This window comes from Stigmatopora nigra, chromosome 13 (genome assembly GCF_051989575.1).
Source record: "Stigmatopora nigra isolate UIUO_SnigA chromosome 13, RoL_Snig_1.1, whole genome shotgun sequence".
NCBI lineage: Eukaryota > Metazoa > Chordata > Actinopteri > Syngnathiformes > Syngnathidae > Stigmatopora > Stigmatopora nigra.
The window spans coordinates 3,683,483-3,700,473 of NC_135520.1; the positions used below are offsets into that span (position 1 = coordinate 3,683,483).

General features: G+C 39.5%; 4 protein-coding genes across 6 annotated transcripts; 2 read left to right on the forward strand and 2 right to left on the reverse strand.

Annotated features, from left to right (window-relative positions):
• Positions 1-626: 626 nt before the first annotated feature.
• On the forward strand, positions 627-3,611 carry nfkbiab (nuclear factor of kappa light polypeptide gene enhancer in B-cells inhibitor, alpha b). The gene is made up of 6 exons (XM_077731829.1): positions 627-1,003; positions 1,871-1,976; positions 2,054-2,264; positions 2,508-2,596; positions 2,669-2,929; positions 3,211-3,611. Exons 1-6 carry the CDS (start codon positions 759-761, stop codon positions 3,244-3,246), a joined length of 948 nt encoding a protein of 315 aa, XP_077587955.1. The 5' UTR covers positions 627-758; the 3' UTR covers positions 3,247-3,611.
• Positions 3,402-9,061, reverse strand: prorp (protein only RNase P catalytic subunit). 2 transcript variants are annotated; one of them, XM_077731825.1, is made up of 11 exons: positions 8,644-9,061; positions 8,291-8,565; positions 7,921-8,059; positions 7,541-7,775; positions 7,193-7,461; positions 6,835-6,882; positions 6,614-6,746; positions 5,123-5,233; positions 4,576-4,724; positions 4,304-4,502; positions 3,402-4,204 (listed from the first exon to the last, which is right to left on the reverse strand). In XM_077731825.1, the coding sequence occupies exons 1-11, from the start codon at positions 8,673-8,675 to the stop codon at positions 4,040-4,042; spliced, it is 1,755 nt and encodes a 584-aa protein (XP_077587951.1). In that variant the 5' UTR covers positions 8,676-9,061; the 3' UTR covers positions 3,402-4,039. The 2 variants fall into 2 exon arrangements, with proteins under 2 accessions (XP_077587951.1, XP_077587950.1); XM_077731824.1 differs by having other exon boundaries at positions 8,291-9,060.
• Positions 8,874-15,947, forward strand: ppp2r3c (protein phosphatase 2, regulatory subunit B'', gamma). Its single transcript, XM_077731828.1, has 13 exons — positions 8,874-9,210; positions 9,272-9,396; positions 9,588-9,692; positions 9,799-9,911; positions 10,178-10,275; positions 10,530-10,600; positions 11,259-11,391; positions 11,516-11,571; positions 11,775-11,850; positions 12,475-12,611; positions 12,829-12,966; positions 13,249-13,308; positions 13,379-15,947. Exons 1-13 carry the CDS (start codon positions 9,123-9,125, stop codon positions 13,571-13,573), a joined length of 1,395 nt encoding a protein of 464 aa, XP_077587954.1. The 5' UTR covers positions 8,874-9,122; the 3' UTR covers positions 13,574-15,947.
• Positions 14,234-16,964, reverse strand: fam177a1 (family with sequence similarity 177 member A1). 2 transcript variants are annotated; one of them, XM_077731836.1, is made up of 5 exons: positions 16,634-16,964; positions 15,568-15,750; positions 15,397-15,463; positions 15,226-15,323; positions 14,234-15,137 (listed from the first exon to the last, which is right to left on the reverse strand). In XM_077731836.1, exons 1-5 carry the CDS (start codon positions 16,700-16,702, stop codon positions 14,943-14,945), a joined length of 612 nt encoding a protein of 203 aa, XP_077587962.1. In that variant the 5' UTR covers positions 16,703-16,964; the 3' UTR covers positions 14,234-14,942. The 2 variants fall into 2 exon arrangements, with proteins under 2 accessions (XP_077587962.1, XP_077587961.1); XM_077731835.1 differs by lacking the exon at positions 16,634-16,964 and adding an exon at positions 16,323-16,588.
• Positions 16,965-16,991: the final 27 nt, after the last annotated feature.

The window sequence follows — 16,991 nt, forward strand, 5'->3', positions numbered from 1 at the left end:
AAGTCATGGGAATAATAAACTCATTACAGCACTTGGACAGTAATATTAGGAGGGGAAAAAACTCAATGAATTTTACTTCATAGAGCAAATAAGTTAGACACAAATAGCTCAATTTATGATGTTTGATAGTCAAAGAGCCACAGCATACAGTGACCTGCCAAAACAGAAACTAATTGTTCACCATAACACTTTTCCCCCTTACAAAACAATAATGTGTTCATTTCAATGTGAATGTCCACCCCCAACAAAGACAAAATGTATTAATATAAGAAGGAATGAGCCGCATGTGGCTCGAGAGCTGTATGTTCGCCTCCCCTGGGGGTCTTGGGTTCAAATCCAGGTCAGTCCACCTGTGTGGAGTTTGCATGTTCTACCCGGGGCTGTGTGGGTATTCTCCAGGTACTCTGGTTTCCTCCCACACCCTATACTAGTCTAGAACTTGCATTTTATAAATCGCATTACCCACTATCATTAGGCGCCTGTAAATCAAACTGTCATAGCAGAGCGTGTTGCAATTGAGAAGATAATATGCAAATATGTTTTGGCAAATAACTAGAAATCCCCATTCGGAGCCAGCAAAGTAAGGCAGCGTTATTTTAGATGGGAATTTGCTGGAAATCCCCCACCTAGCGGCTATAACTCCGCCCTGCACTTGAACCACACAGAAGCCATTAAAGACTTCTTTGCGAGCAGTCGACGCGTCTGAATCGAGCGAGAAACCACAGAAGAAAACAAAAAACAAAACAAATAACCACCCAATGGCCCTCCACAGGACCCCCGGGAACCAAATGGATTTTAACCGGGAATCCAAAGAAGGCAAGCCGTCGACGGACGAGCGGCTAGATAGCGGCGTCGACTCCCTCAAAGAGGAGGACTACCGGGCGGTAGCAGAAGAGATATGTCGCCTGCAGCTCGAATGCGAGCCGAAGCCACAAAAAGTCTTCAATTGTGGGGACGTCGAGACCCAAGAATGGAAATCGCAAGTCACCGAGGACGGCGACACGTAAGTTGAACCGTGGATGGCCCAAAAATATGGCTTATTTTGTGCATTCCACTCATTTTAGCAAAATTAGCTTGTCATCCAACGGGCCCTTCTACAAAGTAATTCGACCTCTTTCTTATCGGAAATCTTTTTCTAGCTAAATTTTCTATTAACCCTTTATCGAGAACTTTATAATATTCGTCTCTGATAATAGGGCCTAATAAAATTAGTTTTTTTAAGTATTTAACTTGTACTTATTACTTGCTGTTGTTGAAAACAACATCCAATTCATTTGGACTGGGAGGATCGGATGTCATCATTCACCAAGGATTGCCTTGAGATGGTTAAAATGCATGTCACGATTCATCATGAAATGGCTTTTTTGGAATCAAAGCGATGCAAGCCGGCGCCACACTGGACGCCTTTTGCTTTGTAATCACTGGTTTTCAACTGTGGCTTGACACAGTGGGATTGGACCTAACCAAAAAAAGCTATTATCATCAGCAGGAGTCAACTATGGCTGCGGGTCAAACTGGGAAAGTCCCAGGCACCCTGCCAAACAACCCCAACTGAGCACGCTCCGGTCAGAAAGACAAGCGATGAAAAGTACCTGAAATCACCGGTGTGGGTGCGGAAGCATGCTTCTTCCAAGGAAAGCGATTGGAACAATCTAAATACAAATGACTAAATCATGAAGTTTCTGAGACAATTTACTTGCCCTCATACAAAAAAAAAACAAACAAAAACAAAACATCCTTATGGCATATCCTTTGAAAATATGCATGTTGGGCCGATTGGACACTCTAAATGTCAGTTAGAAGTGCCTATGCAATTTTTCCATTTTTGCCACTCCCTGTACCGAGGCTATTTACCCTGTTCTGTTTCTAGGCTACTCCACTTGGCTATCATCCACGAGGCCAAGGACTACATCAAAACAATGATACAGCTTTCTAAGAACACAGACTTCCTGGATGTCCAAAATGACCAGCGACAGGTACGAGTTTTAAAGTGTCTAAAAATAAAGTATGTAACTGTGATCCAAAACTTACCAGCGGACGTGTCCCATTTTAGACGCCGCTTCATTTAGCAGTCATAACAAACCAGTCAGACGTGTGCCAGCGCCTCCTGGCTGACGGCTGCGATCCCACGCTGGTGGACGACAGCGGGAACATGCCCGTCCATATCGCCTGTCGCCACGGCAACCTGCCCTGCTTCAGCGTCCTTACACAGTTTTGTCGTCACGAGCATCTTCAGACAATGATGGCCGCATGCAATTACCAAGGTAAGCCTTTTTCAATTGGAATTTGCTTGTTGGGGTTTGTATTCGCATTCCGGCTAAAACCAACTTGTAAACCGAAAGTCAATTATGGCAGCCTATATGTGAGAAATTGTAAAATTCAACAATTTTAAGGGTGTAGCTTATATGCAAGATAGTCGTTTGCTCAACATTTCATCAGTATTATGTAATGGTGGATCTGCCCTCTGCTGGTCCCATGTTAAGAAGCGTATCCAATGTCTTAAACAGGACAGAATTGCCTCCACTTGGCCTCCATTCACGGTTTCCTCTCTATGGTGGAGTCTCTGGTGGATCTGGGAGCTGACATTAATGCAAAGGTACACGGTAGACGCGTTAGAAACACTCATTTGGCTTGGCTGGCTGACTTAGTTGACATTTTCCCAATTTAGGAGCAGCGCAACGGGCGCGGCGGGCTGCACCTGGCGGTGGACCAGCAGAACCTGCCCTTGGTCAAGCTGTTGCTGAAAAAAGGAGCTGACCCCAACCTCCTGACGTTTGGGGGACACACCCCCTTCCACCTAACCTACGGTCGCAACAACGATGACATCAAAGGGGAACTGTTTTCGTTGACCCGTCCCGACTTGAGGGAGCTGCCCGACAGCGAATCGGATGAAAGCGAGGAGGAAGAAGACTCCGAGTCGGATGATGAGGTGCGTGCCCCGTCTTTAAATTACTTATAATACTATGGTAATAATAAAGTGATTCCATTTTTCATTCATTTTTAAACAGATATATTTAATTAAAAATGATTTAATTGTAAGGACATTATTCCTCTATATTTAAAAAAAAAAATGTAATTTTTATTTATTCATTTTTTAAATCTGTTTTGTTTGGTATTTTAAAAAAATCAGGGGGTGCTTTAATTTTCATGTACTTTTGTATTTCTCATTTTTGTTTGAATTGTCTTATAAAGGATGAATTTGTTTTTCAGGTGCCTTATGATGACATCCAGTGGAATGGCCATTAGTAGAAAGATATGAAAAGTGTGAGCGCGAGGGTGAAGTTTAACAAAAAAGCCTCGGATGTCTACCATTGGCGGAAATGTGCACAGACGCACGTGACGGTGGTCTTGTGACACGACCAGTGGACAGCAAAGAGATGCAGAAAAGATGATAAGGCAGCTGTGGTATGGACATTTTTTTAACAGACCGGCAGTGGCCCACTTGCCTGCTAATCATTTACAAGCAGCTCTCTTGTAACATATTGTAAATGCTGTGTATACAAAGATGTATTTTCTATGGAAGCTGTGACTGTGTACAGGAAGACAGGTTGTAAATGTTAGGACGGCGACACTCCATTTAAATTAAAACACTCATATTTAAACAGCAAAAACGTGTCTGTGGTCTAAACTAGGCTTTCAATGGCAGCCAACGGGTTTTCACGCTTGGCTATTACATAAGTCACCGCATGTCATGCAAGAAAGGCTGAGCCGGAATGAGGAACTAGCCACATTTGGACACAAAAGCTTGGGGGGGAATTTTGTTTGCAGAATGAAGCTTGGTTAACCAGGAAGCTTTGCGGGTGTGCGTGAGCCAACAGGAAATTCCCAAGAATACTCAGCTGTTGGTCGCATTCCCTCCTCTCGTGCTCCAAAGAAGGGAATCTCACCCTAACAGGATGTTTCGGTTGAGATAAAAGGATGGGGTGGGGTCAAGAGTTTCGTTTGATCGGAGGGGGTTTGGAGATTATGCACGAGTTAGCAATGTGCTTTTCTTGGTCGCCTGATGCGTCTTGTCATATGTACATAACCCTCCACATAATTATGTTTTATCAGTTTTTGCCGGGGCAGTGATGAAGTCATGAATCCTAGTAAGGCACAGCCATTTCTGCGGGACTTCATAGGTACTCCTGTCTTCTGTGTCGTCATAGGGGATATGCCACGTCCCCCCTGAAGTCTGCACAATGGTGTCGAAGCTGGGAATACTCTGAACACACAAACGCAATGTACATAAGTACTGTATTTTCCGTGCTATAAGCCGCAGCCTCATATTTTAACATTGGGTGCTCCAGATTATAATACACACCTGAAAACGGACCCTCCTGCCAAGGGCCACGTGTCCGTGCACGAGCATCTGATGGCCCCTTTGCCATTTGAAGAAGAGTCGCTTGGTGACATCGTCCGGCAAGCACGCCTTGTGGTCCCTCATCAGGTCCTGACTCACAAAACGACAGTGATTCCCCGAATGCAACGTGGCGTATAGCAAAAAGGGGTCATCTTCGGATCTGATGGCATAGAGTAAAAAAAAAAAAACATTGAGGGGGGGGAGACAACAAAGCGCCTGTCAAATCATCTTACATATTTTCCGTAAAAAAGCAATGAGCTTTTTCCTGGATGTGTTTCATATTGTGTCTGCTCCAAAATTTGGAAGGCCGCAACATATGTTTCCTGCCCAGCACCAGGATTGTAAGACCCTGTAGCTTGAGCTCCGAGACCACCGCCAGCAACTACAAAACACAACCACACATACTAGTATCAATTCGTTGTCAGACTGAACATCTAATGGGAATTTGTTTATAGCTAACCTCTCAGCAAGAAATCCCTCTCAATTTGTTTATCTCTGCTAGACGAGTGTGAAGATTTATGGACAACGAATGCTTTGTTCACTTATCTTCATAACAAAAATTACGTAACTAGTGGGTGGAGAAAGGTGGTGTTTAAAAAGGTATTGTTTCGTATAAAACACTACTTCTGTGCATTGTCATGTTTTAATAGCTGTCATGGCGCAATCACCTGTGGGGGGGGGGGGGGGGGGGGAGCTTCTAATATGAAGGAATTTCTGAAAATGGTCCAAACTGCTGTTTAACTAAAATGTCCAAAGATGTCTGTCTTTGCATGTTCTTACCGTCTCAGATTGCTTGCTCCTGTCGTTGGTGATATTTGCCACATTGAGGCCGTCTACCACGACGTCAAAGGCTGGCTTGGTCCTCACAAATTCCTTGAATTCTTCAAGTTCCTGAGGACGTAAAACAAGAAAACAAATACTACTACTTTGCACTACACTGAAGACTATTAACACAATTGGCATTCCAAGGTTCTACCAAGTATACTGTCAATGATTGGCTACGTAGCATAATTGCATTGTATCCCAGGATTGGCTGGATACCTATTACACAAAATGATACCTCTACTTAAGAATGCCTCTAGGTTACGAAATGTTTTATATGCAAATGTGTGCCCGGGGATACAAAAAGATCCAAGTTATGAAAGTAAATGTTGCCCCCCCTATCCAGTCTGTTTTCCTTACCCCCCTTCCACTACCCAACCTGGATCTAATGACCAACTCATCAGCAAGAAGCTTGATAACAATACTAATTATTTGATGTTTATTGATTGTGTTGACCAGACATGCAAAACAGATTGGACAGGTACGTCCCCCTTGAGGACTGGAGTTGGTGACCCCTGCTCTACTGCAAAGGAACACTGTGTGATTTTGCTTTTAGATTGCAACAGTGTGGAAATAGACTTCTATGAATTCCCCTGGACGTAAAGCTGGGCAATCGTGATGCTGTGTCAAAAAGGGAAAGCCGAAAATGAGGCTTTCAAACCCCCCATCGACATTAAATGGTAACCCGACACGTGCGCTAAAATGAATATTCCAGCTTGGAGCTTGTCTAGCTAAGGCTGCAAACTTATCTTGTTGCTCGAGTGTAAATATATCAACTAAAAGGGGAAGTCGTCAGGACAGAGGAGCGAGGAGGAGACGGACAGTCTCCTCCTACTGTAATTATCTGGGGACTTTCCACGGCTGATATGTGAAACCAGCTCATTGTGATGTAGCGGTGGGTAATATGACACACGTGTTCGTAGGCTCAACGCTGCTGAATAACGAGTGTGATACAAATATTTGTAATTATCAAATGTGATATTGGGTATTTTTTTTCTATATTGTTTCAGTATTTTTGCTTCAATTTCTAACAGTGGATACGAAAACAATTTGCCATTATCTTGCAAATTTTCAGATCGAATTCACATGCAAAAAAGGCATTTATTATAGCATAATACTCAACCTCTCTGGGATCTAAATTATTTGGAAGGGACAATATAAGATTTTCCTTTTTTGTGTTCTTTGGCACGTCAATTGATGATGAATGACAATGTCAGGGATGTGTCAAACTGGTGGTCCGGGGGCCAGATGGGGCCCACTGCATCATTAAATGTTGCTCGTAGAAACTTAATCAAATTGACATCAAATCTGCGGTCTAAAAATAAGAGGATATTTATATTTTTGCACCTGCCTTTGACAAATAATTTGAAAATAAATAGCTTTTGATTATGTAACTGAATCAAAAAGTGAAAGAAATCATGTTTAGCACTTTTTGGGAATAAAACTGACCTCTGGTGTGGTCTTGTTGAAAACATCCCGTCCCTGAATGATGTCAGTCATGACTTTGCTTCTCAGCTGTTGGTACTCTTCAGCACTGAGTTGAATGGATTCCAACTCAGTTCCACAACTCTTACACAGTCCCCTGAACACACACCAATTTAAATTGAGTCACTTTTGGAACATACAATACATACAAATACCGAACCCTTTTAGGCAAAGAAAAAAAATACTTTGGCGAGGCGCTGCTCCAAGTTCCTCTCCACTTCTGACTTGGAGTACTGAAAAAAAGGAAGAAATGATGACATTTGATTTATTTAAAGTGAAAAGTGGATATCAAGTAAGATGTACATGTAAATAGGCCAGGATTAGTCAAAAGCTAGATTCATTTGTGTTGCACAGATGATACGTCCAATCCATATAAAGTGGGAGGGTTGGGGAATATTTAAGCAGTTCGTAAAATAAATGAATAATTATGATTATCTAATTGAAGGAGCTTTGATTGAGTTTTTTTAAAAAGAGTCTTTAGCACCAATGAGTTAGTCATCATTAGTATTCTAAACCCTCATCATTTTTAATGGCGTCTCATACCGTTCAAACCAGGTTTTTATGGCGCTAGCCAAATTCAGCTGTGGGTAAACCTGGTTGTTCCTCATGTACAGCAAAATTCCCAGCAGCTTCTCTTGCTGCCAGCTCTCCGACGGACACCCTCCCTCAAACAGAGAAGTCCACGTCTCTTGTTGGTGAGTCCGACCCTTTGCCAATAATTCATCATAAAGCTCCCAAGCAGTGATTGGCTGACCATTTCGAATGGCTGCGGCAATCACGTGGCCATAATTGCCAGGCGATGGGGTGGCGACCTGTCGAGATAACAAAACCGGATGTCACAGACACCAAAAAAATTGCAATTTCCCTCAAAACAAAACAAAACTTGATCACCTTTTTGATCTCATTCAGAAAGGTGACAGCTTGGGGCCATCTTGATGTGCGGCTATAAGATTTAATTAAAAGACTATAAGCTCCAGGATCCAAAGAGGGGAAACTTTCCCGCATTATACTGTAGACATCAAATACTTCTGGGTCATGATTGCCGTTCACACATATTGCCAGATACTGCAGTAGAAGCTGATAGGACACCGTTCCTTTTTCGGTGGCAACAAATGACAGCAAGGACCTGGGGGCAAAGCAGAACACCATGTTTGTAATAACTGATGTCATTAGGATAACTGCAGTTTTTGGGTGATGGTTTCTGTTAATTGAGATTTTGCCCTACCTAGCCTAGAGGAGATACCCAAAAATGCCAAACCCCTGATTCTTACTTGGGAATATCTAACTCCTTTCCAGACTTCAACAGCATTCCCATCATGCTAATGTCAAATCGTTCCGGACTTCCAACAGACTCCTTCAGTTTTTTCCACTCCTCGACAGATAAAGGCTGCTCAGGCGGTTGCAGAATTCCTGTCAAACACAATTGCCTTTAGATAAGGTTAAAATCTATTATACTTTCATAAAGTCAGACGGAAAACAAAAAATGTATGTGACCACTTATTCATGTTGATTACTAATTTATTGATTGTTTGTGTGCACTTCATGGTGAAGCTTTAATTCTCAATACTATACCAAATGGCAATACTAAGGGCATTCAATTCAATTGTATTTTTTGTTTCTTGAAAGTTAAACCTGTCCAACCTTTCAGCCCAGCTGGCCTCCTTGCAGGCTCCTCATGATGATTCTCCTCAGAGATCAAACCTGCCTTTTTCTTCATGAACTCTGCTGTCCTCTTTGCTGTCCCAGAAGCAAACACAGATTTGAGGATGGGAGGATTTTGCTTGGATCTAAAGTTCTGACCACCTCCATTTGGAACAGTGTCTGTCCTATGTCTCGTGGTGCTATCTCTCCATCCTCTCGACATGTTGGTCTTGCTGTTGTTGTTTTTGCTTAGCTGAGGGCTGGAGCTCCATTCCCTGTAGCGCGGACTGTGTTTGGTGAAAGGCAAAGCAAGGAACGCTAAAGATCCTTGAGTGTTAAAAAGTGATCCAGACCTTAAGCACTGATTCAGATTCATGATGGTCATGATTGAATACCAATCATTAAATTCTAACTTTTACATTCAGTCATAATCCTAACACCGCATAACTCATCATAAAAACGCAATAAAGCGAATAATCAATGCCAAATGTTATAGGACAGAAAACGAAATAAATATGTAAGATTTATACGTAAAAAAAACACTTCATATGAAAATATAGATTCAACTTTAGGTGGAAAGCTGGTCGCATTTTATGCGTCATCAATCTTCGACACAAGCGCTATGCTAACCGGAATAGGGAACTTGCTGGCTTCAAAATCGCATCAAAAGAAGAAATCCTCTGCTCTTCTTTCCCCGTCGATTCTTTTAAAATATGTTGTATTTTGAAAAATGTAGCAAATCTAACAGGAAACACACTAAAGGGGAATTAAACTCCACACAGGAATCATTTTCGAGTTGTGAGTTGTTTACTAGCGACATGGATACACATTTATGATCATTCCTGAAGTAAACATGGCGAAGGAAAATCTAAATGGATGGCCCGATATCCTAAAAAGAAGATTAGCGCACTCCAACACAGGTAAGTGATTATGCTAGTACACATTTCAAGTTTCCTTTTACTAAAATGTTTTATTGTCCAGATGACAGAAGCGAGGAGGAAAAAAAAGCTGAGGAAATGATGCTGTTTAGCAAATATTATTCAGACTGGAAAGGGGGAAGTGATAAAATCATGTCCTACAAAAAGATCCCTCGTTTTTACTTCAGGGTATGATTTCCTCACGTTCACATTTGTTGTCTATTTTTACCCCTTTAATTCACATACATACATAAAGTTTGAATATTAAGTATTATTGCGATGCATACAGCTAGTACTGATGATACCTAGACGGGGCACTGAGTGAGCAGAATGTTTTTTTTATTTTGTTTTATTAATAAATGAGTGGTGTTACTCGACAGCTACCAGCAAATGAAGAAATTTTGCTGAACAAACTAAGAGAAGAATCCAGAGTGATGTTCCTTCAGAGAAAGAGCCGAGAGCTGTTGGATCACGAGGAACTTCAGGTGGCAAACATTCACACTGCTGCTTTTAAAAGAATTCCAACATCCACTTAAATCTCTATGGTCACCAACCATGACCTGTTTTGTTCATCACGCTGTCTTTCTGTAGAATCTCTGGTTCCTGCTTGAGAAGCACCAGGTGCCTCCAGTCAATAGTGAGGAGGCCATGATCAGCTACATAGCCTACTTGCAGGTGGGCGAATTGGCTGGGCCCAAGTGCGGGTAAGTTGGAGGAAGTAGCAGTTTATCGCTAGCTAACCCATGACGCAAACAAATGTGTATAAATCCATTATTCTAGTTGTTACATAGATTCACACACACACACACATTTTGCTGTCATTGAACAAACATTGTTATCTGGCTCTTTGCGATGTACCAGTGAAACATACACTTCACTACTGGAGATACTATATTGTTTAGCTGTAAATGTATACATAAGATGGGCTACTTTAATTAAAAATAATTCATTTCTTTTTTTTTTCCATCAGCAAATTCTTCACTGCCAGAGTTTATGCTAAGCTTTTCCACACCGACCCTCACGGCAGGATCTCCATCATGCAGTTCTTCAATTACGTCATGCGGAAAGGTCAGGACTTGTATCGATATTTTCTCATCAATGTTTTCTCAAATGCACTCTTTCTTAAAGGACACCTTTGTTTATTAGTACAAAACCAAATGATGGGTTTACGGCGTCATCGCAATGTCAGTTTACATATACGTACATACTATGTATATACATACACATGTTCAAATACATGTTAACATTTTGTAATGATCAGGATTTCGGCCATTTGTCTTTTTAGTGCAGCTTCAAATAAACTTGCTTCATTCTGTGTTCAGTGTGGTTGGATCAGACTCGGATTGGCCTCAGTCTCTATGATGTGGTTGGACAAGGCTACCTCAGAGAGTCCGTAAGTATTTCCGCTTGCCTTCCATGGAAGTCGTAGTACTAATAGTATTAATAACAGGTAGAGTAGTGACTGAGTTTGAATCCCGTACTGTCAATAGTGTCAAAGATCTATTACGATATGGGCCATTTTACATTACAACCTCGATATGCCACAGCATGATACAGTATACATACACAATACATGTTTATGTATTATAGGGCACTTATTTAACTCATTGACGGTGCTAGAGTTCCAATCCGTTTTGACAGGAAGGGTAGGCAATAAAACCTAATCACTTGATGCGAGCCAATCTAGTTCCATTTAGTGGTGTGCGAGTTGGAGGAAATATATTTATATCGATGCATGCATTTTATTACTCATGTATGGAATTGAATACATTCATAGTAAGCGCACCTGCTGGCCAAAATTTGTACTGCCGAAACAGGTCTATTTATGGCGATAATTATTTTAGAAAGGTTTATAGTGTGTTGGCCATGTATGGTAATCGGACAGCACTAATAATAATGATAACAGGCAAGACGGTTTTGAGTTTGAATCTCTTTGGTGTGAGTGTGTGACTTCAGCGAAAACACAATCCTATTAAGCATAAGCGATAGGCAGAATAAATGAGTGCATAATGATGTCAATCAAACATTCAATTCTTTATTGTCATTCTTAGGATCTGGAAAATTATATCTTGGAGTTGATACCGACACTACCTCAGCTGGATGGACTGGAGAAGTCTTTTTACTCTTTTTATGTTTGCACTGCTGTCCGCAAGTTTTTCTTTTTTTTGGACCCACTTCGTACAGGTGCGACGATACATGTATGAATTGAAATGTGTATTACCAGAAGAAAAATTTGAATCATTTTGTATTGGAATTTGATTTAGTAAACTTGAGCAAACGGCATAATCTTGTTATTCATGTTTTTTAGGAAAGATTAAAATCCAGGACATCTTGGCATGCAGTTTTCTGGATGATTTGTTAGAGGTGCATTCTCTTTTTCTCCCTTTTAATCAAATTAAGTTGTTGTTGTTGTTAACACAAGAGTTTTCAAACAAAAATCTGGCCCATTACATAATTTTGTGTGACAATGTTTCAAATGGTAATTGCAAATAATTGTCTTAGAATGATAATATTGTTTTTTTTTATTTCTCTGATTGTAACTGCTATATTGTTTTTGTTTTTTTCAGTTAAGAGATGAGGAATTGTCTAAAGAAAGTCAGGAGTCCAATTGGTTCTCAGCACCTTCAGTGCTGAGGGTGTATGGTAAATTCCTATACATGTTTATTATGGCTACTATTGATGATATTTTGTATGGCGGAGTATTAGGGTCACAAACGAGGATATTAGGTCACAAAAAAAGTTGTAATATTAAGAGATTAAAAACATGACATCACAAAACGAATGTCATGTATATATACAAATTTCATCTTGTTAGGGATCAACAAAAAAGTCATGTTGTTACAAGATTAATGTTTTTTTGTATTTTAAGATACGTAATACGTAGAGATGCAGTGCGGCTAGTTTACCTAAGTTACCTGACTATTAGTACATAAAGAACATTTATGTACATTTGAGAACATTTGATGTAAATGATGTAAAAGTTTAAAGATTTCAATATTTCTAGTGATTCTAAAATACAGCTTAACATAAGGCTCTCAATATCATTAATTTTAACAGTAGCGACCAAGCGCTCCGTAAAGTACGTCATAGATCATTTTTTTAAGTTAGCCACGCTGCAGTCATGCATATTATTTCAAGATATGTAATCTAACAACCACTTTGTGGTGAGGCTTTAAATCTGGTTATACTTGTAGAATGACAATAAAAGCATTCAATTCAATTCAATGATTATGGACATGTCTAATGCTGGTGTCATTTTTATGGCAGGTCAGTACCTCAACCTGGATAAGGACCACAATGGTATGTTGAGCAAGGAGGAGCTGTCACGCTACGGCACAGCCACCCTCACTTCAGTCTTCCTTGAACGAGTGTATCAGGAGTGCCTCACTTACGACGGCGAAATGGTGAATTTATTGTTTTTTTTCGTATTTATATATATATATTTATATTTTGGGGTATTTTAGTCATCTATACTCTTTTTATATATTGGGTTCAAATTTAACTCTACCCATTTGTATCAAATCAATTACTTTTTTCTTAGCAAGCTTCATTCAATTGAATGAAGTTGAATTCCATACAAATGTTGATTCCTAATTAATCAATTGTTTTTTTCTTTTGCAGGATTACAAGACTTATTTAGACTTTGTCCTGGCTTTGGAAAACAAAAAGGAGCCAGTGGCACTGCATTACCTTTTCAAACTTTTGGATATGGACAATCAAGGATACCTCAATGTCTTCTCCCTCAATTATTTCTTCAGGGTAAAGAGAAAAGAACTTTTTATGATTACAAAATGTAGGTTTCATTTTGAGTTACTTTCAGGTCACTTGGTTGTGAACTCATTGCCCTCCATTGACACCACTATACGCCGAATAGACGTTGAGTGCCGTATGGCAACACAACTATTGGAAAACCTTTTTTTTTTAATACTTTTCATTTTCAGAATGGTGACAATAACTCAAATGGGGAATTTTGTATTGGAAAAACAACCCCAGAATTGACATGTATGCTACATTTTGAATATTTTTTGTTTTCATTGCTAGGCTATCCAAGAACAGATGAAAGTGCATTGTCAGGTGCCCGTCTCCTTCCAGGATGTCAAGGTAAAACTCTCACATGTGTAACATGTACTTATTTATGCCCAATAAGTTTCTTAGCATATGGTCTGTCTAGGATGAAATCTTTGACATGGTGAGACCTAAAGACCCCTGTAAGATTACACTCCAGGACTTGGTAAGCAGTTGTCAGGGCGACATAGTCACCAGCATCCTGATTGACCTCAACGGCTTCTGGACATACGAGAACAGAGAGGCGCCTGTTGCCAACGATAGCGATGGCATCAACACATCCAGCATTGATGACTCCTAATCAATAAGATCAGTATGTTGCATGTTTGCACTCCTCGAAAATGCTTTGAATACTCTCGTTGTATGTATCACTGTTTAGTTTACTCTGGACGAGTAACGCAAACTCAAGAGAATCTAAAAAATGTACGCCTAATTTGTTTTTTTAAAGCAACCATTTCGGAAATGTGCCAAATTTCTAAAAATCATGATAGCATATATATTGAAATTGTCCTGTTTTTTCACATTTTATATAAATTTTTGCACAAATCACATTCACTCCTGAAAACATAAAACTCCTGAAATGGGGTCGACGTAAGTTGGTAGCTCTGCTGTATGCCCGTTATTTTTTTTTTTTGCTATTATAAAAGGTATTCTTTTCAAACATTTCCGAATAAATATCTGCCCGTCCAAAGAAAAGCTTGAAATGCCTTTTCGTTGGCTGTAAAACTTAAAAGAAGGTAGCTGATTTGCGGATGGAATCATGTTTAAGGAATCTCAACTTCAAACCAGCAGTTGTGAGGTTAATTTTTTAGAATTGTGATAACACGATTGTTATTATTATGTTATTATTTCAAACTAAGGTGAATTGTTCCTTTCATTGTACCCTAACTTACTAACTGAAGCTAGCTGGGATAGGCTCCAGCACCCCTGCAACCCTATTGTGAATAAGTGACGTGGAGAATGTTTTTCAAAAAATGTTTAATCTAGTACTTTTTAAGAAAAATAATACAGTATCAAGTAAATAATATTTAATTACATTTTTAGCAAGAAACAAAGACCAACACGATTTAGGTATACACAAGAAAAATCAGAAGTGGATGCCTGGGTAGGAAAAAAAAACATAGGTAATCTCTACCTCCAGTTCACTAATCTGTGGATACAAATTGGTAACCTGTGTAGAAATGTTTCAATTTTATCCAAATTTTAGTATAATGAATCTAAGAGAGATGATTAAATTATATCCACAGATTAGTCATTTTTCCCCAACAGTATACTAATCTGTGGGTATAGATTAGTGAAATTATGGGACCTGTTTAATCATTTGTATCTAGTGTTGTAGACATTTATCAATTGTACTTATTTATAATCATACAGTAAACTGGGTATAATTTAAATGTATTCATCTGTACCCACAGTTTTACTAATATATGGGTATATTTTACAGTCCACAAAGTAATTTATAGGAACAGATTACTTAACTGTACCCAGTTTACTAATATGTAGCCATATATATTTTTTCCTTACTCAGGAGGGTCCTGGTACAAGGCAATAACATAATTTTCCTGTACTACAATCTTATTTTAACAAAATGCAGGAAAGAAAAAGATCATTTTTAATGGTTACATGTATATTATCATTCAGCCTAGTTGAGAAGAATAGGTTTTGTGCTGTCAGGAGGGGAGAGGAGAAGGTGCTTTGTTGCTTTCAGCAATGCTAAGAGTTGCTTCCGGCTCATGGTCGAAAGATACATTTACAAAGGAAGCTCGCGATGCTTCAGGTTGCTGGATCGTAGTCGGAAGGGTATTATTCTTCTCGCTCCTCCACTGCTCAGCCAGACGGTTTTCTTCCTCTTCCTCCTCCTCCTGCTGTGGGACGACCACAATGTATACTATTGTAAACTGCGCTTTGGACAATAACAATATTTCATCTGATGTGTGTATTAAGTTCACCTACCTCTTTCTTAATCCGGTAGTATTCATCGATGGCATATTGGTATTTAGGCGAGGTAATGCCGAAAAAAGAGGCCAGTTTCTCTCCCATGTAGTCACACACTGTAAGGCACATTTTTTTATTCATTTCATCATCTAGTTCTGTCAACAGCAGCCAATGAGTAAAATGCATTACCTGATATAGTTGAGGTGGTCACTCTCCACATATGGAACCAAAAGTATGGTCCCCAAGTCAGTTGAGACTAGAACACAAATAGAAGGGGAAAAAAAATCTTAGAACCACATGCTGCACCAGGCTCATGGAATTGTGATATTAAGAAATGGTCATTTATCTGTTTTTGCTTACAGTATCCACCGTAACTGTCTTTTTCTCCACAATATCCTCTTCCTCTTCATCAGTACTGAACTCCTCCATTGTTTCCCCACTAGCAAAGTAGATGGTCCTGCGGGGAAGCTTGGCCTTTGTCTTCTGATCCTCCTCCGGGGTTCCCATCTCCACTCTCTCCATGGCTGCCCCCTCTCCTACACTCTGAACAGGCATATACAGTAAATATTTGGATTGTACTCTTTAGGATATACAACCATAAGTATATATTTATTATATTTGTTTGTGCTCTGTATCTTAGCATCTGAAATTACTTCACTGAAAACAATTTTGTGATTTCTGGGAACGGTCAATTTTATGTATCAAATGAGTTGCAAAATAGAAACAACGTGTTGTCAAGACATTGCTAACCTGAGAAATATATATTTTTAAAATAATTTCCACCTTCGTTGTTGCAATTATCAGTTAATGCAGAAATCAGGCGTTACATCATTTTCAGCAGATCAGAATGGGATAGAAAAATAATTAATGACATTAAGTCATTATTATTTATAAATTGTACAAACATTTACAGGAAATTACCCCAAAAATAGGGAGTTAACTTGGAAGTCCCAAAAATTTACCAAAAGTGACATATCTTTTTTAACAAAGTCTTGAGTTTCTCCATTGGTGTTTATTTTTGACAAATTAATCCTCATGGCACGACCCCGCCCCAAAATTAACAGGAAGTGAGTTATAGGTACCCTAAAATAAAATTAACAAAATAAATGCATTACCTGCCAATCTAATTTTAAACCTGGAGGCCTTGGATGCTCATCTTTCAGTGCCATTGACGGCGTCTGATGTCCACACTCAAACATTTAAACTGTTTCAAACAAATAATGCACACTCACTTTCGCTAGGCAACAAACACAAAACAAACTAAAGGGGGAAAACCTGACTGCACTTCGGGAAAATCGTCTCAAATTGCAATTTAAACGAACAATAAACATTATTCGTGTGACTTCAAACGGTTCAACAAGAGCAATACGGCAGGATTCTACACTCACGTAACCACAACATAAAACGTGGTTTGACGTGAACTCACCTTATCAACTTCCATAGTTCTTCCCAAAGAAACATTCGCATTAGTTAAATATAGTGGCAAGTCAGCCATTTCCTGAAGCACACTTGGAGATGTTAATGCGTTCGAAAGAACCCAGACACAAATCCTAAATAGAAACCCAAGTCAGCCAGTGACTCAATACGTCAATGCGGCTGCCATATTTGCTGTGGCAGAACTATCCAGATGAGTTTGCAACCATGCTTTTTAAAAATTGTTCCTATGGATGTACTGATAAAAGAAACGAATGTTCATTACTATTTAATATATGAGATACAATCGTCTCCATTCTCCCACAACATCCTCACTGAGCTGCCACCGTTTGCACATCCAATATGGTCGG

Excerpts from the sequence above, each read along its gene's own strand:
- nfkbiab (XM_077731829.1), top strand. The coding sequence starts at position 759 with ATGGCCCTCCACAGGACCCCCGGGAACCAAATGGATTTTAACCGGGAA. Across the intron at positions 1,977-2,053 it reads TCCAAAATGACCAGCGACAG|ACGCCGCTTCATTTAGCAGT; the intron begins GTACGAGTTTTA and ends GTCCCATTTTAG. Across the intron at positions 2,597-2,668 it reads GAGCTGACATTAATGCAAAG|GAGCAGCGCAACGGGCGCGG; the intron begins GTACACGGTAGA and ends TTCCCAATTTAG.
- prorp (XM_077731824.1), bottom strand. The coding sequence starts at position 8,675 with ATGACCATCATGAATCTGAATCAGTGCTTAAGGTCTGGATCACTTTTT. Across the intron at positions 6,747-6,834 it reads TGGAGCAGCGCCTCGCCAAA|GGGACTGTGTAAGAGTTGTG; the intron begins GTATTTTTTTTC and ends GTGTGTGTTCAG. Across the intron at positions 4,725-5,122 it reads GGAGCAAGCAATCTGAGACG|TTGCTGGCGGTGGTCTCGGA; the intron begins GTAAGAACATGC and ends TGTGTTTTGTAG.
- ppp2r3c (XM_077731828.1), top strand. The coding sequence starts at position 9,123 with ATGATCATTCCTGAAGTAAACATGGCGAAGGAAAATCTAAATGGATGG. Across the intron at positions 10,276-10,529 it reads CAATTACGTCATGCGGAAAG|TGTGGTTGGATCAGACTCGG; the intron begins GTCAGGACTTGT and ends TTCTGTGTTCAG. Across the intron at positions 12,612-12,828 it reads TCACTTACGACGGCGAAATG|GATTACAAGACTTATTTAGA; the intron begins GTGAATTTATTG and ends TTTCTTTTGCAG.
- fam177a1 (XM_077731835.1), bottom strand. The coding sequence starts at position 16,406 with ATGTTTGAGTGTGGACATCAGACGCCGTCAATGGCACTGAAAGATGAG. Across the intron at positions 15,751-16,322 it reads GTTTAAAATTAGATTGGCAG|AGTGTAGGAGAGGGGGCAGC; the intron begins GTAATGCATTTA and ends ATGCCTGTTCAG. Across the intron at positions 15,464-15,567 it reads AGACAGTTACGGTGGATACT|TCTCAACTGACTTGGGGACC; the intron begins GTAAGCAAAAAC and ends TTTGTGTTCTAG.